Raw genomic sequence first — 27,780 nt, 5'->3', positions numbered from 1 at the left:
GATACTATTGCCCTTAAGCCTTGACATCCACCCGTCTGGACATTGTACATAGGTTGATGCGAAATTATGTTAATGCATTTTGTTCATTACAATAAGGTACGCGGACGCGCGACGACCGTTTATTGCTACTCGCAAAACTTATACTTCGCAAAAACCATAGAAAAAAAACAAAAAGACAGAATCAGATGTTTGCAGTAAATTATGTAATAACCCTTCTTCTGGCATAGTCGGGTAATTAAAAAGTAGGTTTAAAATTAAAATAAAAAAGTCAACGTAATGTAAAATATTTATTGTAAAAAAACACCTTATCTCTCAATTATCTACAAAAATCACTAGAATATACAATATTGTTCAGTCACCCTGTATCTTTGGGCTATTTCACAGTACAACATAAAATATGAATGTCACTGTTCATTTCCTAAACCTCTTATTAAAAAATGAAAAATTGTATAAATTAAAATAATATGCAATTAATTAATTAGTTTTACCTGGTGTGATCAACTTTTTAAAACAAAGGCGCTCAAAATTAACGTTTTCATATTACACCCTTAGATTATTATACCAACGTAAACAAAGTTGGGGTTATAAGAAAACATAAATTAGGTACGCAATTGCATAATCTACCTACCCAAAATTAACAACTGTTACTTGCTAATTGTTTTAACAACCCCTAGTGGATTCCCTCAAGAGGCGAGTAGGACTTGTATTGGAAGAGCTCGGGTCCGCCGTATCCGTACAGCAACTTGCCTTTGCCGTTCTCGTCGTAGTACGGATAGCGGTAGTTTGGTCTGCAAAAAAAAATTTAGCTTTCATGTTGGTACGTAAATCATTCATCTCCAAGAAAAGTTAAATTACGCCATCATCAAGCAAGATCCTGTATTCCCGTTTTCCCCATTAACTGTATGTTAATGTTCCTTACAGGGGGCAATTTTACTGTGCTCGATTTTACAGCTTAGCTCGGATCACATCGCCAAAAAAACTATTCAAAGTTAAGTACTTAAAGAAATATGAACACCATAAACATTTTCTTCCACTTTTTAAAGACTGCTGACTCCTAATCGAAAAAACTTAGCAATGTTATAGCAGCGAAAAATTGCGACGTTCTTTTATATATCGTGATGCAGTCGTCGTTCGTATTTAACGGCTATGTCGAGTGCAGATGCAGTGGCGAGCAATCAAAGTACCTAATACGATACAGTATTATGGCTCGAAGAAAGTTATGCAGGGTAGATGACTTACCTTTCGAAGTACTGGAAGTTGGGCGCTCGAGGCTGCGGTAGCGCTCCTTCGCTGGCCACCAGAGTCGCTGCGGCAAACATCAGCTGCTGGCAATACATTTGTAATTAGCAACTGATCAACTGATGGAGCTGTGGTGGAAATTAGTAGGTACTAGGTAGCTTAGGTAAGTAATTTGTCATTATTGTTATTATGTTTGCTATTTCGCAACTGTTATTATGGGGAAACGCTTATTAATGAGGTATAGTAATTAACATACAATAGGTATGAAATATTATTATGTAGTTTGTTAAACTTTCCATAATTATTTAAAGCAAAATTATTAACTTTGTAACTATTTTGTACTAATTGCCTACATTAATTTCATTCTAGAAAACTGGACCCTCTGCAGTCTTGACGTTGCCGCGTTGGTGTAACGGTGATGACTACCACTAATATGAAATGTGGTAGCTAACACCTGCTGAGATCCTGCCTACTGTCTACACCACTGCTGCTAACGTCTTTCGGAAAGGTATTTTATCATACTACAGGTAGGTACTATTTACGTATCATGGCATAACGTGTATCGAGGTACGAAATTGATATAACTTGTTTTTACTACTTTAATATTTAATGTATTACATATTACATAATGTACAATGCATTATTATGCCAAACATTTTGTAGTACTAAAATAAGTAATATGTAAACACTTCATAATAAGACCTAGCGACTTACTTCCTGGCATTACTTTCACCTAGTTTACCTCCAGCGTTGGCTGGTTTTAGCTTGAAATATTTTGTCATTTGTGTTATCAAATTGTTACCTGGCCCCAACCACCATCCTTTGACCGAGACACACTTTCACAACCACATAGGTAACCACAGGTAACCATTACACAACATAACCCAATTACTAGGAGAAAGTCTCTACACTCACCATTATCAGTAGGTATTTGATGTAGCTTGCCATTGTATTGTTTCTCCTACTGTGCACTATTTGTTGCCAGTTAAGTTTTCGACACTAACTTGAACCGTTCGGTAGGAACGTGCGTGCGTCACGCTAAAAGCTGTTACGATTACTGGTTAGTGGTGGTGGGAGGGTACGCTTGGCCGCTCGCCGAGCTGTCTTGGTCCCCACCAAAACCTGTTACGAACTTTACAAACTTTTCCCGCGGCGTAGGATATCGGCAAATCTAATTTTGCGGAATGTTGTACGAAGAGATAGGAGCTGTTCCTCATTCAGAAATAGCTAATTATAGCACCTGTTTAGGAAAACAGGCTTAATTCATATTTTATGATTGACCTAGTTATACCTACCTGCCCAACATTATGCTAGCATCTTTGTGCTAGGTACGGTTCAAACAAGTTAGTAGGTAGGTATTACCTAGTTATCCTTTTTTATCTTGATGGCTCTGTAATCTGAGCTAAAACCCCTCTTAAAAAAATATAGCACAGGGTTTGAACTATTTAAAAATAATCTTAAATTCTGACGACTTCCACTCTGTCCCGTTACGCAATTCCTACAATTTTGTGTAGGAATATCAGATTCAGATTTTTTTTATAATACATTGAAATATTTTTTTTTTTTCAAAAACTGCAGGAGTTGGTAATGTAAGCATACTTTTATCAAAGTTACATTATTTTCGTCATTTATCGTTAATAACTGTTACTGAAAAGCTGGAGTCGTGTCTTGACATGCCGTACCTATCTACGTTTATAAGGTGACTCAGCATACTTCATGTCGTCAGTCATTCGCGGGAAAGCACTGCGTGCGGTGTTGTGCGATATTTTTAACTTGCATAGTGACAATAAAAACAAAGATAATCAGGCCCGCAAACAACAAACGTTTAGATTAAAAGGTGATTAGGTTAGTAACATTTTTGCAGTACTACTTACTTAATTTAACTACAGCTGTGTTACAGCGCTGTGGGTTTATCATGCTGTCAGACATGGATTGTTATTGTGGCTAACTTCAGAGCGCTCGCGAAAGTAGCAAAATATGAGGAAAACTTTGAATTAAATCTGTGAATTAATGTTTTCGTGATAAAAAATCTACAATTATCTTTACGATTGGATTAATAAAAGTAAATGAAGTATCAATTTAGTTTTCAATAAAGATAAATTACAAATAAATGATACCTATTGTTTTTTTTTCTCAGCAACATCGACTACCGGCCATGGACTCAGCTTTAAGAAAACAGCTGAAAGATATAGCGTGGTAAGTCCTACGTAAATCAGATAAAATTATTATTGATAGACACCCAGTAGGTACCTAGATGACGATTGTCTCCATAATCCTTATCTAAGGCGAACCCCCAGAGTTAACTGTTAAGGTGACCTATACTCTGTTAAAGACATATTTCTTATCAAGTAAAAGTACCTACTTATGCCTCCAAGTAAGAAATTGTTCTATTGACGTGATATTTGGGGAATCACGCCTACAACATTTGTGTTGAGTCCAACTTCCCCCACCATAGCTTTCAATTAGGCCTCACGCGCACTAGGCAGCCAATCCGCTATATGAACACTCTTGGCTGCCAAGTGTTCGGGCTCCCATACACCGTCATTGTGTTCGACTGGCTGCCTAGTGCGCTGGGTCGCTTATTGCTCAAAGCATTATTAAAATTTACTATAGATTGTTACATAGACTTTTTATTTCCAACTAGCTGACCCGGCGAACTTTGTTCCGCCTTAATGGCAATAAATAAGCAGCCTTTTTTTTATTTCGAACGGGATAAAAAGTATCCTTTGTCCTTCTCCTGGCTCTAAACTACCTCCCTGACAATTTTCAGCTAAATCGGTTCAGCCGTTCTTGAGTTATAAGTGGTGTAACTAACATGACTTTCTTTTATATTGTATAGATATACCACTTGTACCACTTTCTATGAAATAAATTGTTTGAATTTGCAACTTCCAGGTGTAAGGAAGTTTGGAAAGAGCCAGTCTGTAGCGGCGCCGCGCGCGACTTAGTGCGACAGTGCGCGTCGCTTCCCACGTCCGAACCTGAACCTGAAGCTGATCTGCTGCAAGTCATTGATAGCAGCCGCCGCTTCCCCGTGCCCTTCCCTATTGACACCGTCAGGTAATAAAAACTGGAGATTCATAGTAGGTCCCTTCCCTATTGACACCGTCAGGTAATTAGAACTCGAGATTTATTGTAGAATATCTGGAAAAGAATAGCATGTAGAAGGCAGTGCTCGTCGCAGCCCGAGCCTGAGGCTGAGGCTGATCTGCTGCAAGTCATTGATAGCAGCCGCCGCTTCCCCATACCCTTCCCTATTGACACCGTCAGGTAATAACAACAGCTGGAGATAATATTAATGGGATTTTTGGAAAAAATAGCGTATAGTAGGCAGTGCTCGTCACAGTCCGCGTCCGAGCCTGAGGCTGAGGCTGATCTGCTGCAAGTCATCGCCAGCAGCCGCCGCTTCCCCATACCATTCCCCATTGACACCGTCAGGTAATAACAACAGCAGGAGATAATATTAATGGGATTTTTGGAAAAGATAGGCATATGGAGTTATGTTGGAAGCTGGAAGAGAATTCATTCCATTTTAAAATCCAAAATTCATTCAATACTTAAGTAAGAAGACTCTTTCCAGGGCTCATACACGTCCCAAAAGTAGCTTCCTCTACCATCACTTTGGGACAACAAATGAACTGGTCCTGAAAAGATGTGGCAGAAGAAACTCAGTGACCTTTGTCATTTTATAGTGCCATTAAATTGGAAACTGGCAGAAAACGCCATTTATTTAAACGTCAGTTTTGAGTGTAAACCTGTGGGTCTAGACAAAGTGCAAATTATAATCGCAAACCAGTCGAAAAGTGGTCGAAAAGCCCCTTTTTTGTATGGAGTTTTGACGGATTCGATTTTCGATTCGATCAAAAAGTGCGTTTTGTCTAGGGGGGCTGCTTCTAAGCCGATGATATTTTATGTCATTAATTGATATTTTACACAAAGTTTTAATATAATGCTGGCGAAATCACATCCAACTGTTCTACCATGCCTCTTTGTATAATAACATCGGTCTCCCGATAAAAAAATACTCATGTACCGCTATTTTCTGTTTCAGGCTAGAGAAGCTAAAATTGAAACATCCTGCGGAGCGACTGATCCGCAATATTTCGTCTACATACCCCATTATACACGAACGAGTCGTCTTGCTAATAGCTAATTTTCTGATCTATAAAAGGTATTTTAATTAATTTATGTATTTGTTTTATTTTCTGAAGGCTCTTGTAGAAAATCTATATCTCTATAATTTCCTTTTTTTAGTTAGTTCTCTAGACCAGCGGTTCCCGAAAGGTGGTCCGCGGAACCCTGGGGTTCCGTGGAAAGGCCGCAAGGGTTCCGTAAAAAATATTATCCCACGTTTCGTGACCGACCTTGTTCGCTCGCACCGACTTGTTTACGCACAAGGGAGGGGCAGGGCGCGCGGGCGGAGTAATACGGGGGTTCCGCTAGGAAAAGTATATTCAATTAGGGTTCCTTGGCAAAAAAAAATTGGGAAACCCTGCTCTAGACAATATTAATAATGTTTTAATTTGTTAATTTCCAGAAAATATGGAAGCAAAATCGAGAAAGAATTGTACAAAAACATGACAATCGCAGATTTAATTGATAGGATACTGAAGAAACGAGCCGTCACGTTCATCAAGGCCCAAGACCAGTACAAACTGCTAAGCGGACACAAAGGGTAAATTAAATGAAATTATTACTAACCTGCTTTCATCATCATCATCATTTCAGCCACAGGACGTCCACTGCTGAACTTGGGCCTTTCTCAATGATTTCCATATCGCCCGGTTGGTAGCGGCCTGCATCCTGATTTTACCTACTTGCATTCTTTTTTTTTTATCCATAACGAGGAAGCTCTTAACGTATCTCACCTGATGGTAAGTGACGATCAGGCCGAAGGTGGAAGCGAGCTTCACCCGGAATCCTCAACCACGGAGGAACTGGCCATCTTACCTCTAACTGCCAGAACACAATAATGCCTATTATGAATTATCTGGCCGTCCACAAAACTGGGTGACAACTCTCATAAAAAAACTTATAAAACTCCTTTATTTTTGTAAGTAGACCACAAATGGGCCTGTGTTGAGAAGAAGCAGCGCAAAAAACAGTCGCTATTAACAAGTTTGAATCGATGTTCATTATACCAATATAGTAATCTTTCACTTGATATCCAACTAACTGCTTATCAGGGTCGACGGATGGGAATCAGTGGGGACTGACGAAGAGAAGCCTCCGTTACTCTTGAAAGACTGCCTGAGCTACGACGAGATGAAAATCGCAGCGCTGGTGTCTGTGAGCGGACGCACAGTGTGTATTAATGATGGCACCCGCAAGAATGCTGGGGTCGTCCGCGAAGATAATGTTGAGAGCGAGGCTATTATTATTGGTGAGATTTTTATTTATTGAATAATTTAAAAAATAAAAAATATTAGTAATTTGTGTTGCACAAATCTAACACCCGTATTCACACACGATACTTGCTTAAGTGAAGCAGAAAATCGAACGCACAGCGTTAAATAGAGCTCTGTGATTGGTTCGTGTGTGACCCTGTGCATCCACGCGCACTGTAAGACCTCATAGTAATGTTTGTGAATAATATTCACAGTAGTGACATGCGACTCATCTTACACTCTCAAACACAACACTAACACTCACACACACACACACACACACACACACACACACACACACACACACACATAATTTGTTCATATATCACAATATTTATTATTCATAATCTTTAAAAAACCACAATAATAGTCACCTGATAAGGAATCGGAGCTGTATATTTAATGTAAAAATGTAATCTGTAATGCTCACTCAACACAACTACTGCGACACAGGCCTGCGAGCCTAGTGCAGAAGCTGTGGTTTATTACATCACAGGAAATGATATTCGTGAATAAAGATTATTTATTATTAATTTTTTTTATTCATTTTTCTTTCTTATTTTTAATTTTTTCTTTTTACAANGCACTGAATCTATCAAGTGTTTTTCCGCCGTTAGGATCGCGATAGAAGCGCCATCTGTCGCGCTGGATGAGTCGCGCCGGCCCACTAATGCCTCGCTGGTGTCGGTGGTGACGTCAATAAATCCTGCCATTTACAAGCGTAAATATCAGCCTGTGGCTCTGCCGGTTATCATGAAAAATCTTGAATCGCGGAATAGGTAGAGAAATAAAAACGTTCAGTTAGTCTCGCTTACGTACTTTGTTGCATTAAAAACCTCAAACCGGGCAGAGTTTTATTTATTTTATTTTAAACACCCTAAAGTTATTCAAAAGTGGTAAACAAACCCTCACTAGTAAGATTTTCCCCTCTTATTACCAAACGCCGCAGTGTTATTACTTATTAAACAATCAAATACTTATGAATAGCAAGTGCCTACCTAAGTATAATGTTAATAAACAGTGTATCCCGGTAGTAAGCTCGTGTAATTCGCAGCCCGCAAATAGAGCGTGGTGAGTCAGCCAGCTGCCAAACACATAGCGAAATGAAAACACACAGATCTGCAATAAAATTTTAGTAGGTACCCAGTATAATATGAGTAGAATGGAAACAAACACATTTCGGTAATGCAATAGAGTCCTATCTTTTCACATAAAGTTAAGTACATAAATAGGTCAATGAAATAAGTCAGAAATTAATAATAAATAACATTACTAATTTCTAGAATCTGTAAAATAAACTTATGCCCGTTTTCACCACCAATCCCTAATTTTTAAGTGACCCCTATAATATGATAACACATAACAAGAATTTTGTTTTCATAGGGGTCACTTAAAAATTAGGGATTGATGGTGAAAACGAGCTAATTAGGTTACGTACCTACTTTGGTAGGTAGATAAAGATTTAAAATGAGTTTGCTCTTACTGTTCTTGTTAGGCTTTAACAATTTCCGTCGTAATTCACCAAAACGAGCGGTTTATGCAAATTCGACGATAAATACCGCGCTCGGCTATTATTTGTGACCCGAACTATTAATTAATTGCTATTATTAATTACGCCCGCCTTGCACAGATACTTACGAGGCCGGAACAAAGTAAATAAATCAAAACATAATAAATCATTTCCACCAAAAAGATTTTAAATTTTTAAAGCTATCTAAATGTAACTTATGCAATAATTGTCTTTTTGAGTATGATTTAAATTTAAAAAAAAGTAAAATGTAGCCAAGAAACGATCAAAAGCAAAAAAGTTATAGACCAGAATTCATGGTAGAGCTAACCAAATTAACTGGCTACGCCTACTGCACAGTTCCTAGTGCTATTAGTGTTCTTTAGCAGAAAACTAATAAAAAAAATATCTACGCTCATGTGACGGTTCCATTGTTAATTTATTCGTTAAAGTAAAAATACATAATATAGTTATTCAAAAACTTTTAACAGGTAGTGCCCTCTATCGATGAGAAGACACACTAGTGTATTATCTACTCAACAATAGATGGTAGTAGCTAAGTAAATTTTAAACACTAAATATAAAATTAAGCAATTCACTAAAACCATAATAATAGCTTGTATTAAAATAAAATATGAACATAAATATCAAAATGAATTGTTCTAATATTAATCAATTAATATTTAATTGATTGTAGCAGTGGTTGAAAGAGGAAGAAACGAAACGGCGTTGTTAATGTCAAATTGTCAGTTTGACAAATGACAATAGAAGCTGCGAATGTATACAAATGTGAGAAACTTTTTCAAAGTAGAAAAATACCCTAAAAATACTCTTCCCAAGCTGAAATTACCAAAATATGCCTAAGCCGACGTGCGTTCAGTGCAGTACAAACGATTCTTTACTTTGGCGAAGCGCTGAAAATGGGCAAATATGCAACGAGTGTCACCTAGTGAACACTGCGAGCAAAGAGACCAAGCCGGAGGCAGCTGTGAAACTGGAGCACGATGTGAAGGAAGAAAAAGACGACGGTGACAGTAAGAGCGGGAAGAACGAGTCGGAGTCCACTCCAGCGAAGGCTACAGGGAAGGGAACTAGGAAAAGTACGCGATCGACGCGTTATAAGCCAAAGACGCCAGCGCCCGCGCCCGCCAAGCCGCCGGCGCCGCGCGGCCGCGGCCGCCGGAGCATCTTCAAGCGGCAGCCCGTCAAGGCTCCCACCGCCACGGCAACTGTTGTTACAAGCGATTCAGTATTTTATCAGGTTGTTGCACTTATATTTCCTTCGTCTTGCATATATTGTGACTTTCAATACCCAATCTTCTTGTCGTGTCGACTACAAACCTACACAGTGTCAGCCTAAAACACCACCACAAAAGTGGCATTGTCAGAAGCCTTTATTAAATCTTCCTGCATGCAGTTGTTTGGGCACGCAGTCCACTACATCATGTGCTTTATCCGCTAACTAATTATAAGTTAGACCTACCATTAACCTTGCTATCAATTTCAATATTTTGTTAGTTATTATTTGCCAATATGACAAACCTTTCTTATTGTATCTACTGCTTCCAGGGCTCGTACATGCAAGTAGGAGACATAGTGTCAGTGACAGACCTGGAAGGGGACATATACTATGCACAGATCCGCGGCTTCATGACGGACCAGTACTGCGAGAAGAGCGCCGTGCTGACCTGGCTACTGCCCACCAAGGCCAGCCCGCCGCCTGAGAAGGGATTTGATCCTGCTACTTATATTATTGGTACTGTTAATTGCCTGTAATAAAGATTGACTTGAGATACAAGCAAGCAATTATTATCGTTAACTTAATTTAATGATTGATTTTTTTTATAAATTTACACAAGCAAAATTAAAAGCATATGTAGCAATACAATTCATTATTTTAATTATGCAAAAAAGGTTTGAAATTGAATGAAAAAGTCACAATCATTACATTTTTTTTTTCTTTTATCATATTTATTTTTGTTTGTATTTTAGGACCAGAAGAAGAGCTTGCTCGGAAACTTGATTCAATGGAGTTTGTGATGCACGCACCCTCCGACTACTACAAGGCCAGTAATAGTCCGTACCCACTAATTGACAGTGAAGTCAACCACTACACTGGATATATCTGGACGTCACTCGAGGCCAAAGAGAGAGGGTCGTAGCGATATCATCTGTTTAAGGTTATTTTTGTATTACTTAGTTTTAATGTGTTAAAAATATGACGATAATAATTAAATAAGCTTAAACATAAATAAAAAAGTTTATTATTGATTTTGCATGATCTTGGACAAATTAATAAAATATGGTATTTCTGGGCGGTGTTTCTATTATTTATGGGCGAGGCACATAGCTCGGAGAGAAAGGTTCTCGAGTAGCGACCACGGGCCACGGGCTGGAAGAAGTAGCGTGGGCAGGCCTCCTACTAGGAGTAAAGGTCGCGGGAAGAGCCTGGATGCGGACAGCGCAAAACTGTTAATTGTGGAAAACCTTGGGGGAGGCCTTTGTCCAGCAGTGGACAATGGGATAGGCTACGATTTGGAGATATAACGAAGAATATTGGCTGTATAATAAATATTCCTTCGCTTGGACTTGCAGTAAAAGACAAATGTCAAAATTGAGTTTGACGTTTGGTAGCATCAGTCAAAATTTTCTAAACTCTGCCGGTTTTTGTGAAAATTTGTTTTGCAATTTCGCAATCTTAGTCAAGAAAATGAGCCGCAAAGAAGCATTGTCCTCATTCATCCAGCAAATCCACGGCCGGCCCGTTGTTGTGAAACTCAACAGTGGCGTAGATTATCGAGGTAAACAAATTATTCATTTTCATTGTTATTCCACTTTATTTTGTTGCTAAAGGTTGTAATTAAACAAAAATCTTTGTTTCCAAACGTATACAGTGTGAGTATACTGATTAAATACTCATAATTATCGTCTCAAAAAGGCTTTGAAGTGAAAATTTTAGGTTATGATACCATCCATAAATTAACACTACTTACCTAGATAAAAAGAACTAACAAATAGTTTTGGACATTCTACTTCGTAAATATATTTCCTACGTACTTAAGTCCTAATAATAAGCTCTCATACTGTCTTTCAGGTGTTTTGGCATGCTTGGACGGCTACATGAACATAGCTTTAGAACAAACTGAAGAATATGTGAATGGTCAGCTCAAGAACAAATATGGAGACGCATTCATCCGCGGGAACAACGTGCTCTACATCAGCACTCAGAAGAGAAGGATATGAAACTGGTTGTACTGATACATACTTTTCTAAGTTAGCGTGTAAGGATAAATAAAATAAGTCTCACCCTAATCACTGGTTTTTACTTTATTCTGAAGACCAAAATCCAAATATTTAGTTTAAATGTAAGTTTTCCTTAAAACGAAAGTGGCAATTTAAAAATCTACCAATTACCACATTCGTAATGAGCTGACTGATGCTCTATCTAGTTATTTATGGGTACGTCTCAGAATAAAGTATTTTGAATTTTAGGGACATGTCAGGGAAGTAAACTGACCACAGAAATACCAATATTTAATGTATTATTTATGTTCTCTTACACGGGGTATCAAAAATACACTCTCATCACCTACTGTCTTGTCTGGCTCCAGGGTATGTATAGTAAAACTTCACATCTTCAGTCCTCTGCAAAAAAAAAGAACAATTAATCTGATTATTTTATGATAAACTAGCTGACCCGGCGAACTTTGTTCCGCCTTAATGGCAATAAATAAGCAGACTTTTTTTAAATTTCGAACGGGATAAAAAGTATCCTATGTCCTTCTCCTGGCTCTAAACTACCTCCCTGACAATTTTCAGCTAAATCGGTTCAGCCGTTCTTGAGTTATAAGCGAAGTAACTAACACGACTTTCTTTTATGTATGTAAACTTAAAATGAAAGTACTGGAACACTTATGGTCAGGGTAGAACCAAATTTTGTTGGGGTAAGGCAAATAGAGCACCAAATTGTGCCAAATCTAGTTATTTACTATCATGGCATGCTCCAATATTTTTCATTTATAACTGACTCATCAGGGGTGTTTTTTGTGGAGTTTAGAGAGATGAGGGTTCTTTAATTATAACATTGAATACTATTAACATGACTGAGGTTCCCCACTTATAAAAAAAATATTCCCAATATATTTACGTAATTTTTTAGAGGAATTTACATTTATTTTATGTTTAATTTTACCTTAGCAATCAGTGGAATATCTGCAGGGCCTTTACCATTGCCGAGGTCGGCGATCAGTCTCTCGCCCCGCGCGCCGTAGTTATTCACATAAGCTTCTCTGTTGCCTCTTCCCGCGTCGGGGTCCATCGCAGCATCCACACGGTAATTCAGTATCCTCGGATTAAACAGTGGAGCCCAGAAACTTGAGTATAAAACACCATCACTGCTTGCTAATATCACCAATAATAATCCTATTCTGATAAACATTTTTGGAAATGGCTCAATATACCTAAACTTGTAATTATTTTCGGACGCGCAAATTATGCAACAGGTTTGACATGAATGATCAAAATAAGGAAATATTCAGATGTACGAGGAACACTTGAGGTTACCTACTTAATACAACATACTATAGTTTGTATGTAAACAGTCAGCTTGAATGCTAACATCTGTTCAAGGTAAGGTGATGTTATGACTTAAGGTTCGGTCGACGCATCTCCGTGCTTGCTTATTTTAATTGAGTAAACCAGAGTACCTACCTTACTGGCCTGTATTATTTTTCCCATAAAATATTAATTTATGAACTGGTAAAGGTCGCGGGGGGTGACTGGATGCGGGCGGCGTAGGACCGGTCTTTGTGGAAATCCATGTCCAGCAGTAGACGAAATATTTCGTCAGAATGTTTATTTTGTTCAATATGAAAGAGAAAATACTAAAGAGAGATACGGTTTTTACACTTTAAAAAACCGTATCTCTCTGATACTTTTTGACTTGCGATACTATTGCCCTTAAGCCTTGACATCCACCCGTCTGGACATTGCACATAGGTTGATGCGAAATTATGTAAATGCATTTTGTTCATTACAATAAGGTACGCGGACGCGCGACGACCGTGTATTGCTAGTCGCAAAACTTATACTTCGCAAAAACCATAGAAAAAAACTAAAACCACAGAATAAATAATAGTAGTAGTTACAACACAGATGACTTTGCACTAAGTATTGTAATAACCCTCTTTCTGGCGTAGTCGCGTAATTAAGAAGTAGGTTTAAAATTAAAATAAAAAAATCAATGTAACGTAAAATATTTATTGTAAAAACACCTTATCTGTCAATATTATTACTACAAAAATCACTAGAATATACAATATTGTTCAGTCACCCTATATCTTTGGGTTATTTCACATAGTAGTTACAACATAAAATATTATTGTCACTGTTCATTTCCTAAACCTCTTATTAAAAAATGAAAAATTGTATAAATTAAAATAATATGCAATTAATTAATTAGTTTTACTTGGTGTGATCAACTTTTTAAAACAAAGGCGCTCAAAATTAACGTTTTCATATTACACCCTTAGATTATTACACCAACGTAAACAAAGTTGGGGTTATAAGAAAACATAAATTAGGTACGCAATTGCATAATCTACCTACCCAAAATTAACAACTGTTACTTGCTAATTGTTTTATCAACCCCTAGTGGATTCCCTCAAGAGGCGAGTAGGACTTGTATTGGAAGAGCTCGGGTCCGCCGTATCCGTACAGCAACTTGCCTTTGCCGTTCTCGTCGTAGTACGGATAGCGGTAGTTTGGTCTGCAAAAAACAATTTAGCTTTCATGTTGGTACGTAAATCATTCATCTCCAAGAAAAGTTATATTACGCCTTCATCAGGCAAGATCCTGTATTCCCGTTTTCCCTTAACTGTATGTTAATGTTCCTTACAGGGGGCAATTTTACTGTGCTCGAGTTTACAACTTAGCTCATATCACATCGCCAATGCTGACTCCTAATCGAAAAATCTTAGCAATGTAACAGCAGCGAAAAATTGCGACGTTCTTTAGTACCTAATACGATAAAGTATTATGGCTCGAAGAAAGTTATGCCGGGAAGATGGTTTACCTTTCGAAGTACTGGAAGTTGGGCGCCCGAGGCTGCGGCAGCGCTCCTTCGCTGACCACCAGGGTCGCTGCGGCAAACATCAGCTGCTGGCAATACATTTGTGATTAGCAACTGATCAACTGATGGAGCTGTGGTGGAATTTAGTAGGTAGCTTAGGTAAGTAATTTGTCATTATTGTTATTATGTTTGCTATTTCGCAACTGTTATTATGGGGAAACGCTTATTAATGAGGTACAGTAATTAACATACAATAGGTATGAAATATTATTATGTAGTTTGTTAAACTTTCCATAATTATTTAAAGCAAAATTATTAACTTTGTAACTATTTTGTACTAATTGCCTACATTTCATTCTAGAAAACTGGACCCTCTGCAGTCTTGACGTTGGTGTAACGGTGATGACTACCACTAATATGAAATGTGGTAGCTAACACCTGCTGAGATCCTGCCTACTGTCTACACCACTGCTGCTAACGTCTTTCGGAAAGGTAATAATTATCATAGTTACTACAGGTAGCTACGAGTAGGTACTACTTACGTATCATGGCATAACGTGTATCGAGGTACGAAATTGTAGTAATTTGTTCTTACTACTTTAATATTTGATGTATTACATAATGTACAATGCATTATTATGCCAAATATTTTGTAGTACTAAAATGAGTAATAAGTAAACACTTCATTCACAATAAGACCTACTTACTTCCTGCCTGGCATTACTTTCACCTGGTTTACCTCCAGTGTTGGCTGGTTTTAGCTTGAAATATTTTGTCATTTGTGTTATCAAATTGTTACCTGGCCCCAACCACCCATCCTTTGACCGAGACACACTTTCACAACCACATAGGTAACCACAGGTAACCATTACACAACATAACCCAATTACTAGGAGAAAGTCTCTACACTCACCATTATCAGTAGGTATTTGATGTAGCTTGCCATTGTATTGTTTGTCCTACTGTGCACTATTTGTTGCCAGTTAAGTTCTCGGCACTAACTTGAACCGTTCAGTAGGAACGTGCGTCACGCTTAGAACTGTTACGAGTACTGGTTGGTGGTGGTGGGAGGGTACGCTTGGCCGCTCGCCGAGCTGTCTTGGTCCCCACCAAAACCTGTTACGAACTTTACAAACTTTTCCCGCGGCGTAGGATATCGGCAAATCTAATTTTGCCGAATGTTGTGCGAAGAGATAGGAGCTGTTCCTCATTCAGAAATAGCTAATTATAGCACCTTTTTAGGAAAACAGGCTTAGTTAATTCATATTTTATGATTGACCTAGTTATACCTACCTGCCCAGCAACATTATGATAGCATCTTTGTGGTTGGTAGGTTTAGGTACCTATCTTTCCTTTTTTTATCTTGATGGCTCTGTGATCTGAACTAAAAGCCCCTCTTAAAAAATATAGCACTGGGTTTGAACTATATTTAAAAATAATCTTAAATTCTGACGACTCCCTCTCTGTCCCGTTACGCAATTCCTACAATTTTGTGTAGGAATTTTAGATTCAGATTCTGGTGAAATCTTAAATACTTAGGCGAGTTTTTTTTGGCAATAACTAGCCACATTGAAATATTTTTTCAAAAACTACAGGAGTTGGTAATTTTAGCATAATTTTATCAACATTAGATTATTTTCGTCATCGTCAATAACTGTTACTGAAAAGCTGGAGTCGTGTCTTGACATGCCGTACCTATCTACGTTTATAAGGTGACTCAGCATACTTCATGTCGTCAGTCATTCGCGGGAAAGCACTGCGTGCGGTGTTGTGTGATATTTTTAACTTGCATAGTGACAATAAAAATCAAAGATAATCAGGCCCGCAAACAACAAACGTTTAGATTAAAAGGTGATTAGATTAGTAACATTTTTGCAGTACTAAGTAATTTAACTTACAGCGCTGTGGGTCATACAGGAATTCTATGCTGTGGTTTATTATGCTGTCAGACATGGATTGTTATTGTGGCTAACTTCAGAGCGCTCGCGAAAGTAGCAAAATATGAGGAAAACTTTGAATTAAATCTGTGAATTAATGTTTTCGTGATAAAAAATCTACAATTATCTTTACGATTGGATTAATAAAAGTAAATGAAGTATCAATTTAGTTTTCAATAAAGATAAGTTACAAATAAATGATACCTATTGTTTTTTTTTCTCAGCAACATCGACTACCGGCCATGGACTCAGCTTTAAGAAAACAGCTGAAAGATATAGCGTGGTAAGTCCTACGTAAATCAGATAAAATTATTATTGATAGACACCCAGTAGGTACCTAGATGACGATTGTCTCCATAATCCTTATCTCTAAGGCGAACCCCCAGAGTTAACTGTTAAGGTGACCTATACTCTGTTAAAGACATATTTCTTATCAAGTAAAAGTACCTACTTATGCCTCCAAGTAAGAAATTGTTCTATTGACGTGATATTTGGGGAATCACGCCTACAACATTTGTGTCGAGTCCAACTTCCCCCACCATAGCTTTCAATTAGGCCTCACGCGCACTAGGCAGCCAATCAGGTATATGAACACTCTTGGCTGCCAAGTGTACGGACGGCTAGCGGCTCCCATACACCGTCATTATGTTCGACTGGCTGTCTAGCGCGCTGGGTCGCTTATTGCTCATAGCGTTATTAAAATTTTCTATAGATTGTTACATAGACTTTTTATTTCCAATTAACCACTTGTACCACTTTCTATGAAATCAATTGTTTGAATTTGCATCTTCCAGGTGTAAGGAAGTATGGAAAGAGCCAGTCTGTACCGGCGCCGCGCGCGACTTAGTGCGGGAGTGCGCGTCGCTTCCCACGTCCGAACCTGAACCTGAAGCTGATCTGCTGCAAGTCATTGATAGCAGCCGCCGCTTCCCCATACCCTTCCCTATTGACACCGTCAGGTAATAATAACTGGAGATTTATTGTAAAATATCTGGAAAAGAACAGCATGTAGAAGGCAGTGTGCGACACAGTCCGCGTCCGAACCTGAGGCTGTGGCTGATCTGCTGCAAGTCATCGCCAGCAGCCGCCGCTTCCCCGTGCCCTTCCCTATTGATACCGTCAGGTAACATTAGCTGGAGATAATTTTCATAGGATAGTTGGAAAAGATAGGCATATGCAGTTATGTTGGAAGCTGGAAGAAAATACCCTTTCAAAATAAAAATATATATTGAGGACTTAAAACACTTACACGTACCAAATATAGCTTAGCCTACCATCACTTTGGGACAACAAATGGACTGGTCCTGAAAAGATGTGGCAGAAGAAATTCAAATTCAAAACGTTTATTGCATGTCACATTACAATTTATATGTTGTTGCAAAATAGAAACTCAGTGACCCATGTCATTTTATAGTGCCATTAAGTTGGAAACTGGCAGAAAACGCCATTTATCGTCAGTTTTGAGTGTAAACCTGCTTCTAAGCCGATGATATTTTATGACATTAATTGATACTTTTTTACATAAAGTTTTAAATATAATGCTGGCGAAATGACATCCAACTGTTCTGCCACACCTTTTTGCACAATAATATCGCTCTCCCGATAAAAAAATACTCATGTACCGCTATTTTCTGTTTCAGGCTAGAGAAGCTAAAACGGAAACATCCTGCGGAGCGACTGATCCGCAATATTTCGTCTACATACCCCATTATACACGAACGGGTGGTGTTGCTAATAGCTAATTTTCTGGTTTATAAAAGGTATATTCCTGTTAATTATATCTATTTGTAGTTTAATAAAGGCTCTCTTAAAGGAAAGTAAAATTCCTTTTTTTAGTTAGTTCTCTAGCTAGACAATATTAATAATGTTTTAATTCGTCAATTTTCAGAAAATATGGAAGCAAAATCGAGAAAGAATTGTACAAAAACATGACAATCGCAGAGTTTATTGATAGGATACTAAAGAAACGAGCCGTCACGTTCATCAAGGCCCAAGACCAGTACAAACTGTTAAGCGGACACAAAGGGTAAATAAAATTAAAATTATTATTAACCTGCTTTTCATCATCATCATCATTTCAGCCACAGGACGTCCACTGCTAAACATAGGCCTCCCCCAATGATTTCCATATCGCCCGGTTGGTAGCGGCCTGCATCCGGCGCCTTTCTGCTACCTTTATGAGGTCGTCGATCCACCTTGTGGGTGAACGTCCCACGCTGCGTCTTCCGGTACGTAGCCTCCACTTGAGAACTTTGCTGCCCCATCGGCCGTCAGTTCTGCGTACTATGTGCCCTGCCCATTGCCACTTCAGCTTGCTAATCCGTCGGGCTATGTCAGAAACTTTACTTCTGTTTTTACCTACTTGCATTCTTATTATCTGGCCGTCCACAAAACTGGTTGACAACTATTAGTTATTAAATTTTTAGCGTTAAGAGTCGCATCTCAAACTAATTTGAAAATTATAAATAACTTGAAAAAATTTCCCGCCTTAGGCAAATCGATTTTTCAAGTTATTTATAATTTTCAAATTGGTTGACAACTCTTATAAAAAAAACTCATTTATTTGTGTAAGGGTGGAATCGACCAAACAAGGCTAAATATTAATCTCAGAATAAATCGTCAGTTTTGACATAATTTCCCATACTGAAACTGTAAATGTGGCAGTTATTCTCGGATAGGAGTTTGGTCGAATCAGGCATAAGTAGGCTTTTAAAAAGCACTTTTACACGTCCCAGTATTAACCGTACCACTGCTTCGGGACCATAAATGGGCTTCATTCATTATATCGATATTGTAATCCTTCACTTGATATCCAACATAATGTTTATCAGGGTTGACGGATGGGAATCAGTGGGGACTGACGAAGAGAAGCCTCCGTTACTCTTGAGAGACTGCCTGAGCTACGACGAGATGAAGATCGCAGCGCTGGTGTCTGTGAGCGGACGCACAGTGTGTATTAATGACGGCACCCGCAAGAATGCTGGGGTCGTTCGCGAAGATAATGTTGAGAGCGAGGCTATTATCATTGGTGAGATTTGTATATATTGAATAATTTAAAAAAAAAAAATATTTATTTATTTTATTTAAAACAAGTTAGTTACATAGCATTTATATTAATGATAACTATTGACGGTGTCACAAAAACCAGTTTTGGTTTTACTGTGCACCGCTGATTCGACATCAGACTCAATCATTCAGAGCATATTATAAAGTTAAATATTTGACTGCGCGCGAGTACCACTCCGGCCGATCATTATGATGACGCGGTGCTATCATGTAATAAAAAACATTAGTAATTTGTGTTGCACAAATCTAACACCCGTATTCACAAACCATACTTGCTTAAGTGAAGCAGAAAATCGAACGCACAGCGTTAAATAGAGCTCTGTGATTGGTTCGTGTGTGACCCTGTGCATCCACGCGCACTGTAAGACCTCCTAGTAATGTTTGTGAATAATATGGGCGTAAGTATATCTATAAAAGCGAAAGGTCACCGACTGACTGACTCACTCACTCATCCCGAAGTCTCAGAAACTACAAGTGCTAGAAGTCTCAAATTTTGCATGGGGGTTCCTTTTAAAACGTAAGGTGCTCACTAAGACGGGATTTTGCAAAATTCAACCCTGGGGGTAAAACGGGATTCACGCGTACGAAGTCGCGGGCGGCCGCTAGTTACTAATAATCCCGTTAGCCCTTTATATTACGCTAAATATTTTATTTTATGCTTGTGTCACAAGTGGGCTCACCACAATAGTTGAGTGGCAGCGGGATTCAAACTCGCGTTCCTCGGATTTCGAGTCGGCCAGTCCGACCCCTTCACTGTTCCGCTATCGTGGTTTTTAAAACTGATTTTGGCAGATTTGATAGGCCCAGTGTCCACCAAAGCCGAGCGAAGAAGTGTTTTGTAACCAATCAGATTTCCTGGTTTCCTAAATGGGAAGTAACTGAAATAAGGCTTATTGTGGTGTCTTATGGGTAGTAATCATTTTGTCTTGTAATTCCAGGGGTCATTGGTCCCCGATTTAAGCGAACGAACCGTATGGAGTACGAGGACATGCTTGTGACTGAAGACCAAAACATTCCTGAGAATGGCTACGGGACCGACGCTCCCGATGCTGCCAAAAGAGCTTGGAGGCAATTATGGGAAGACTTTTATCAGGTAGATAATTATTTGCTTAGTTTTTAATTATGCACATAACTAAAGCCAGTGAATGCATAAATACTATATCATTCTCTTTCTCATGACTTTCAATGAAGACTGGCATTTTACTGAGACCTCGTCGGATTTCTAGAGAAAAATGGCGTTTGCACTGTTTTGTTTCATTTGCCTATACTCATGCACGTTCAAGATCACCTATACCCTTCTTCTGTACGGTGAACTGCATATTCAATATTCTGTTCTTCTTCCTCTTATTCTTTTTCTTTATTTTAAATAAATAATGGCAACGAACAGAGAGCATACCGTGAGTTTACATACGCGAGCCCGTTAAAAAAATTTAGTTTCCGCTAGGGACGCTGTACAATCCGTCATACGTTTAATGTCACTTTTTTACGCAGTCGACATCGAATGTGTTTGACGTAAACTCGCACTACACACCCTTGTCTTTTCGCCACAATGTTACGTACGCAATTTAAAGCTGTAACAGAGTTTTAATTTTTTTCGGCTTAGGCATCAAAATGACAAACGGGATGCTAAATGTCCACTTCTCGAAATTACAACTTCTTAAAATGTCAACTTCGCTAAAAGACAACTTCTCATAATATTATTGTCTATTTCGGATATTTCGATTATTTGTGGACATTTTGCGTCCCGGTTGTCATTTTGAGAGGTCGTCATTTTGATGACTAAGCCTTTTTTTCATCCATTCTCACAGATTCCGAGCACGACCCACAGCGCATTAACCGCTCGCGTGAAGCTAGTGCCGTGTTCTGGTAAGCGAGTGTTCGGCGAGCGCTGGGCGCGCGTCAAAACGTTCGCGTTCGACAACCTCGCCTACCACCGCCGTACTCGCCTGCTCGCTGACCTGGTGTTGGCGGAAGCGAATGCTCGGGCTAAGGAAGAAGGGAAAAGCGCTTTCCTTAATGTCATTGGAGCAGGTACACCAATATCTACTTATCAGTCATGTTCATGATTGACTAAGTGCTATGCATTCTTGTTCCAGCCGCTAAAGTTACGCTAGTATTTGAATTGAGATGTGATTGTCAAATAAAGAAAAGCCAAGCACACAAGACTTTTACTTAATAAGAGAAACAAATCCGTAATACGCGAAATTGGTCCTTCGAGCCGGATTCAGGAGATTTTTAGATTTTCAAATTCTGTTTTATTCTTATTATTTTGCTCTTTAAATCCGTAATACAATGCTTACTCAACTCTAAACATTTAAATTTGTAAAAATACTTTTCTCATGTTGTTTGTGTGGTACAATCGCAAGGGGATGAATGTTTATAGAATTGAATACAATTTCTATTATGATAATCTACGTTTGACCTCAGTCAATGCGATATGAGATCTAAGATAAGGAAGACGCTTACCAGTAAATACCTTATTTATTTATTTATTTTATTGGGCTATCAACATGAGATACATATTGCAACATTATTGTACCTACTCAATAATTACTGGATAATGTTTGTACTCATAATGTCATCTAATAATGTGCCTAATAGTATAAGGCAGTGTACTGTATACTTTTTACTGAAATAAATATTCTTATTCTTATACAGTATGAAACACAATATCTTATCTATTGTTTTCAGGTCTTGGCCTGTGGAAGGTGTCGGGACACCAATTAGACGTGTACATCCTGACGTTCCTGGAGAGAATCGTGGCGCTCCTGGATGAAGGACAGCTGGATAACGTGGCCGACGTCAACTTTGCCTACATCAAGCCAGGAAAAGAAGTTGCGGGTAAATACTTATTAAAGTCTTGTTTTAGCGTCCTACAATTATAATTTACTAGCTTTTGCCCGCGGCTTCAGCCGCGTGAAATTTCGTTTATCACAGTTCGTCATAAATTATAGTCTTTATGTTATTCTGGGTTATAAACAATAATACTGTAAAGTTTTATCAAAATCCGTTCAGTAGTTTTTGCGTGAAAGAGTAATAAACATCTACACGAACTTTCGCGTTTATAATATTAGTAGAATATCTTTTATGCGATGTCTAAACGAATGTTTTACATTAAAATTACACAGTATGTAATTAATATATTAACTTAATGTGACTTATATTTTTCAGCATTCTTTAAAGAGTGTAAAGAGAATCCAGAGTGCAAGAAATTATTCATAAAAAACGAATCACACCCTAGAGGTAAGTGTTTTATATTTTAAGGTTTATTGTAAAAAAACGAATTACGCATACGCATATTGAGCATGTGACCATTTAATTCCTTAAACGAGCATGTGATTCCTCTATTAGTTGAGCATGAGATCATTGATTCCTCCAATAATTGAGCATAATATATGACTATTTGATTTCTCTATTAGTTGAGCATGTGATCTTAGCTTTCGATTCCTCCAATAATTGAGCATGTGACCATTTGATTCCTATAACGAGTGGCGCAGGACCGGTCTTTGTGGAAACCCTTGGGGGAGGCCTTTGTCCAGCAGTGGACGTCTTTCGGCTAAAACGAACGAATGAACGAGCATTTGATTCCTCTAACGTGGATTTTGATTCCTCTGTTAGTTGAGCATGAGAGTATTAGATTCCTCCAATTAAATATGAGAGCATTTAATTCCCCAGGTGGGCTAAACGTGCAGCTGGAGAATCGTGAGCCGTCTACACGTCTGAGCGGCGCGCACGAAGGCAAGCTACTTGTGCTTACTTATGCCTGGGACTCCAATGCACACCCCGGAAATGAATTCTGGTAGATAACAACTATATTTCACAGACTTGACTCTTAGGCTGGGTTGCACCATCTTACTTTAACTTTGACAAACGTCAAAAATCTGTCAAACTCCATACTAAAACCCCGGTTATCGTTATAGTTACGGTCAAAGTTAGGTGGTGCAACTCAGCCTTAAACCGGCAAAGTCATTGATTTTCAAAATTTCAATCTAGTCTTTACAGCATAAAGTTCAAATTGATGTAGGCTCTACCACCAAAGCCAAAGGTTAAAAGGTGGTTAAGGGTTAACGTGCATTTCTACATGATGAAAGGTGACATACCGTTGAACCTTCAGAAACTTATTTTACTTTTGCTGCGATTTTTAAGCATGATTTCTTTTTTTTTTAATGCAAGCCAATAACTGACGCCCAACGGGGTGTAAATTTTTGTAGTCAGCGTCAAATTGTTCGTGGCACCCAAAGTAGCTAGTTCACATCACGTGTTTCTGTTTATGTTGTCAACTTTTTGTCCACTTTGAGCGTCACAAACTATTTCATGCTGATTGGACAAAAAATTACAACCCGTTGGGCGTCAATTAATCCTTCAAGGTCCGCGAATCTAGACACAATAGATAATCAATTGTTATGATATTAATTAATGCCGTCTGGGACTCAATCGGTTAAGCAAAGTAAAAGTCAAAAGGAGTTGTCCCAAAATGTATGGAGCCTAGGCCCACAACCTGTACACCTACCAAAAAGAAGGGCTTTTAAATGTACAACAGTTTCTTATTATTCAATTTCTTTTCAATGGCTTAGTTTATTCGCTTAAAACAAAAAATTGTTAAGAAAATAGCAATACTCAACCACAAAAACCATCATGGTGGACGAATGTCATTTTGTTGACATCTGTCACTTTTGACATTAAGTCGTATCTTGGTGGAGAGTGACAGATGAAATCTGACATGNAATAAAGAAAAGCCAAGCACACAAGACTTTTAGTTAATAAGAGAAACAAATCCGTAATACGCGAAATTGGTCCTTCGAGCCGGATTAACGAGATTTTTAGATCTTCAGATTCTGTTTTATTCATGTTTTTCGCTCTTTAAGTCCGTAATACAATTGCTTACCTACTCAACTCTAAACATTTAGTTTTTATAAACATACTTTTTTTTCTCATGTTTTTTATGTGGTACAATCGCAAGGGGATGAATGTTTATAGACTTCAATACAATTTTTATTATGATAATCTGCGTTTGACCTCAGTCAATGCGATATGAGATCTAAGATAAGGAAGACGCTTACCAGTAAATACCTTATTTTATTTATTTTATTGGGCTATCAACATGAGATACATATTGCAACATTATTGTACCTACTCAATAATTACTGGATAATGTTTGTACTCATAATGTCAACTAATAATGCGCCTAATAGTATAAGGCAGTGTACTGTATACTTTTTACTGAAATAAATATTCTTATACAGTATGAAACACAATAAATTATCTATTGTTTTCAGGTCTTGGCCTGTGGAAGGTGTCGGGACACCAATTAGACGTGTACATCTTGACGTTCCTGGAGAGAATCGTGGCGCTCCTGGATGAAGGGCAGCTGGATAACGTGGCCGACGTCAACTTTGCCTACATCAAGCCAGGAAAAGAAGTTGCGGGTAAATATTTAAAGTCTTGTTTTAGCGTCCTACAATTATGACTTATATCTTTTATGCGATGTCTAAATGAATATTTTACATTAAAATTACACAGGAACTATACCAACTTAATGTGACTTTATATTTTTCAGCATTTTTTAAAGAGTGTAAAGAGAATCCAGATTGCAAGAAATTATTCATAAAAAACGAATCACATCCGAGAGGTAAGTACGTTATATTTTTAAGTTTTTTTTACTCAAAGGAAAAAACTAATTACGCATGCCCTGAAATATAAGACTATCGGCAGTAAGCATGAGAGCATTTGATTTTTCTAAAAATAATTAAGCATGAGAGCATAATGATTCCTCTGTTAGTTGAGCATGAGATCATTCGATTCCTCCAATAATTGAGCATCTGACTATTTGATTTCTCTATTAGTTGAGCATGAGATCTTTCGATTCCTCCAATAATTGAGCATGTGACCATTTGATTCCTCTATTAGTTGAGCATGAGATCATTGATTCCTCCAATAATTGAGCATCTGACTATTTGATTTCTCTATTAGTTGAGCATGAGATCTTTCGATTCCTCCAATAATTGAGCATGTGACCATTTGATTCCTCTATTAGTTGAGCATGAGATCATTGATTCCTCCAATAATTGAGCATCTGACTATTTGATTTCTCTATTAGTTGAGCATGAGATCATTGATTCCTCCAATAATTGAGCATCTGACTATTTGATTTCTCTATTAGTTGAGCATGAGATCTTTCGATTCCTCCAATAATTGAGCATGTGACCATTTGATTCCTTTATTATTTGAGCATGAGATCATTCGATTCCTTCGATAACTGAGCATGTGACCATTTGATTCCTCTAAAGAGCATTATTGCTTCCTCTATTACCTAGTTAATTAAAAACTCTCTTTAATTTTGGAAGTATGTTATAAAAATTAACCCTACCACTGCTTCAGAACAATAAATGGGCCAGTACTGAGAAGAAGCAGCGCATGAAACTCAATCACAATAATTATAGTTAGTATAATTTAGCATGAGAGTATTAGATTCATCCAATTAAGTATGAGAGCATTTAATTCCCCAGGTGGGCTAAACGTGCAACTAGAGAATCGTGAGCCATCCACACGGCTGAGCGGTGCGCACGAAGGCAAGCTACTCGTGCTTACCTACGCCTGGGACTCCAATGCACACCCCGGGAATGAATTCTGGTAATACGACTATATTTCACAGACTTGACTCTTAGGCTGGGTTGCACCATCTTACTTTAACTTTGACAAACGTCAAAAATCTGTCAAACTCCATACTAAAACCCCGGTTATCGTTATAGTTACGGTCAAAGTTAGGTGGTGCAACTCAGCCTTAAACAGGCAAAGTCATTGATTTTCAAAATTTCAATCTAGTCTTTACAGCATAAAGTTCAAATTGATGTAGGCTCTACCACCAAAGCCTGGTTAAGGGTTAACGTGCATTTCTATAGTCCGGTCGCCGAGCAGAATTTCGTCCAATGACCCCAAGCTACCCATCCTTATCGCTCGCGTGCTGAGATTATATTGCTGTCGCGCTCGCACAGTCGCGACAGCAATATAATTACGCGCGAGCGATAAAGATGGGTAGCTTGGAGTCATTGGAAGAAATTCTACGTGCTCGGCAACCGGACTTTACATGATGAAAGGTGACATGCCGATGAACCTTCAGAAACTTATTTTACTTTTGATGTGGTTTTTAAACATGATTTCTTTTTTTTTTTAATGCAGGCCAATAACTGGCGCCCAACGAGGTGTACATTTTTGTACGAGTACAGTCGGGAGGCGTCAATGGTTCGTGGCATCCAAAGTAGTTAGTTCACATCACGTGTTCCTGTTTATGGATGAACTTTTTTTAACTTTTTTATACGCAATATCTCCGCCGATTATAAATCAATTTGAACGATTATTTTTTGTTGTATAGGTATTATCAAAAGGGTGGTTTCATGCGAATTTGAAGAAAATATTTCACCCCCCAGGGTGGAAAATTGGGGATGAACTTTTTTATACGCAATATCTCCGCCGATTATGAACCAATTTGAACGATTATTTTTTTGTTGAATAGGTATTATCAAAAGGGTGGTATCATGCGAATTTTTTTAATTTTAGAGATTTAGAATTTTAGGTAGAACTTTTTTTTAATTTTTAGTTTTTTTTTGTGTTCACGCATTTGAAGTCGGTTTTATTTTTTTTTTAAAGTTAATTATTATTTTTTTCTTATTTTTTTTGCGAACAGGATAGGCAAGCTGTCGTCGTCGGGTGACTCGGCGGCGGCGTGCGCCACACAGATCACGGAGTTACATAACGCGCACATCAATCCAGCCGTGTGCGGCGAGCGCGCCCGTGTTGCCGCGGCTCGCGTGCAGACGCTGCAGCAGTATGCCGCTACGCTGCAGACCATCTAAAACAATAGACATATTGACACCACCAATCAATGAGGGCTATCGTTTTAGCGCTCACCAGTTAGCGCCACTGTAGAGTAAGGTCCTGTCAATCGCCAGGGGTGCCAACTGTTAAGTATAAAAACGATAGCCCTCATTGACGTACTTTTTAAAACTGTCAAAACGAAACTCCCATAGATTTTGTATGGCACTACAAGCAAGTGACGTCACTATTTTGTCAACTCAATAATATAGATGACCCACGCTGAACTGTCCCGCCAAACTCAATGACAGGGGGGCGCTACCATCGTTCAACTATATGGTTTCCAACATGGCAAAAATCGGAACCAGCGATCCGGTATTGACGGTGGCGCCCCACTGTCAATGTCATCGACAGGACAGTCCAGTATTTTGGAACTATACTACTTTTTTCGATTAAAATGCGACCAAAAATCGTAATTTACAGATAATTTAAAATTAATTAAGTTTTTAAGACCAGATTGTAGTGTCTTTTTAGAAAAGTTGTGATTTGGAATTATTGGAGAATGGTGTCAAATTGTCCATTGAATCACAAAAGAAGCTCGACAAAATACTTAAAACAAATATTTATGAGGCGTATCTCGGTACAACCTTAGCATTAACACTGGTCTTTATTTAAAGAAATGTATTATGTAGGTACTTAGTAAACTTTATTTATTTAATAAATTATACTTACAGTTATTTATAATAAATTTGTTTGTGCAAATTA

At 38.2% G+C, this 27,780-nt stretch overlaps 6 protein-coding genes across 15 annotated transcripts; 3 read left to right on the top strand and 3 right to left on the bottom strand.

Moving 5' to 3' along the window:
• Nucleotides 1-326: 326 nt before the first annotated feature.
• On the bottom strand, nucleotides 327-2,312 carry LOC114355379 (uncharacterized). Of its 2 annotated transcripts, none has more exons than XM_028308208.1 (3): nucleotides 2,155-2,312; nucleotides 1,240-1,322; nucleotides 327-788 (listed from the first exon to the last, which is right to left on the bottom strand). In XM_028308208.1, exons 1-3 carry the CDS (start codon nucleotides 2,185-2,187, stop codon nucleotides 671-673), a joined length of 234 nt encoding a protein of 77 aa, XP_028164009.1. In that variant the 5' UTR covers nucleotides 2,188-2,312; the 3' UTR covers nucleotides 327-670. The 2 variants fall into 2 exon arrangements, with proteins under 2 accessions (XP_028164009.1, XP_028164000.1); XM_028308199.1 differs by having other exon boundaries at nucleotides 1,240-1,325; nucleotides 2,155-2,311.
• On the top strand, nucleotides 1,649-27,146 carry LOC114355289 (uncharacterized). Of its 8 annotated transcripts, none has more exons than XM_028308113.1 (12): nucleotides 1,649-1,747; nucleotides 3,377-3,435; nucleotides 4,135-4,299; nucleotides 5,291-5,410; nucleotides 5,777-5,914; nucleotides 6,426-6,622; nucleotides 20,145-20,299; nucleotides 21,015-21,237; nucleotides 21,898-22,047; nucleotides 22,378-22,449; nucleotides 22,882-23,005; nucleotides 26,888-27,146. In XM_028308113.1, the coding sequence occupies exons 2-12, from the start codon at nucleotides 3,395-3,397 to the stop codon at nucleotides 27,054-27,056; spliced, it is 1,554 nt and encodes a 517-aa protein (XP_028163914.1). In that variant the 5' UTR covers nucleotides 1,649-1,747; nucleotides 3,377-3,394; the 3' UTR covers nucleotides 27,057-27,146. The 8 variants fall into 8 exon arrangements, with proteins under 8 accessions (XP_028163914.1, XP_028163898.1, XP_028163907.1 ...); XM_028308097.1 differs by lacking the exon at nucleotides 1,649-1,747 and adding an exon at nucleotides 2,965-3,076; XM_028308106.1 differs by lacking the exon at nucleotides 1,649-1,747 and adding an exon at nucleotides 2,965-3,084.
• LOC114355338 (GATA zinc finger domain-containing protein 1-like) lies at nucleotides 8,898-10,361 on the top strand. Its single transcript, XM_028308140.1, has 3 exons — nucleotides 8,898-9,394; nucleotides 9,703-9,889; nucleotides 10,126-10,361. Exons 1-3 carry the CDS (start codon nucleotides 8,990-8,992, stop codon nucleotides 10,293-10,295), a joined length of 762 nt encoding a protein of 253 aa, XP_028163941.1. The 5' UTR covers nucleotides 8,898-8,989; the 3' UTR covers nucleotides 10,296-10,361.
• LOC114355347 (U6 snRNA-associated Sm-like protein LSm6) lies at nucleotides 10,757-11,443 on the top strand. The gene is made up of 2 exons (XM_028308150.1): nucleotides 10,757-10,934; nucleotides 11,228-11,443. The coding sequence occupies exons 1-2, from the start codon at nucleotides 10,844-10,846 to the stop codon at nucleotides 11,374-11,376; spliced, it is 240 nt and encodes a 79-aa protein (XP_028163951.1). The 5' UTR covers nucleotides 10,757-10,843; the 3' UTR covers nucleotides 11,377-11,443.
• LOC114355369 (uncharacterized) lies at nucleotides 11,658-12,657 on the bottom strand. The gene is made up of 2 exons (XM_028308173.1): nucleotides 12,326-12,657; nucleotides 11,658-11,778 (listed from the first exon to the last, which is right to left on the bottom strand). Exons 1-2 carry the CDS (start codon nucleotides 12,569-12,571, stop codon nucleotides 11,719-11,721), a joined length of 306 nt encoding a protein of 101 aa, XP_028163974.1. The 5' UTR covers nucleotides 12,572-12,657; the 3' UTR covers nucleotides 11,658-11,718.
• Nucleotides 13,602-15,257, bottom strand: LOC114355392 (uncharacterized). 2 transcript variants are annotated; one of them, XM_028308219.1, is made up of 3 exons: nucleotides 15,117-15,257; nucleotides 14,207-14,292; nucleotides 13,602-13,900 (listed from the first exon to the last, which is right to left on the bottom strand). In XM_028308219.1, the coding sequence occupies exons 1-3, from the start codon at nucleotides 15,147-15,149 to the stop codon at nucleotides 13,783-13,785; spliced, it is 237 nt and encodes a 78-aa protein (XP_028164020.1). In that variant the 5' UTR covers nucleotides 15,150-15,257; the 3' UTR covers nucleotides 13,602-13,782. The 2 variants fall into 2 exon arrangements, with proteins under 2 accessions (XP_028164020.1, XP_028164029.1); XM_028308228.1 differs by having other exon boundaries at nucleotides 14,207-14,289.
• Nucleotides 27,147-27,780: the final 634 nt, after the last annotated feature.

Source organism: Ostrinia furnacalis, unplaced genomic scaffold (assembly GCF_004193835.3).
Source record: "Ostrinia furnacalis isolate ACB-3 unplaced genomic scaffold, ASM419383v2 OfSCF0197, whole genome shotgun sequence".
Lineage (NCBI taxonomy): Eukaryota > Metazoa > Arthropoda > Insecta > Lepidoptera > Crambidae > Ostrinia > Ostrinia furnacalis.
The sequence above is the reverse complement of the archived record's forward strand: the minus strand, read 5'-3'. Positions and strand labels throughout refer to the sequence as shown.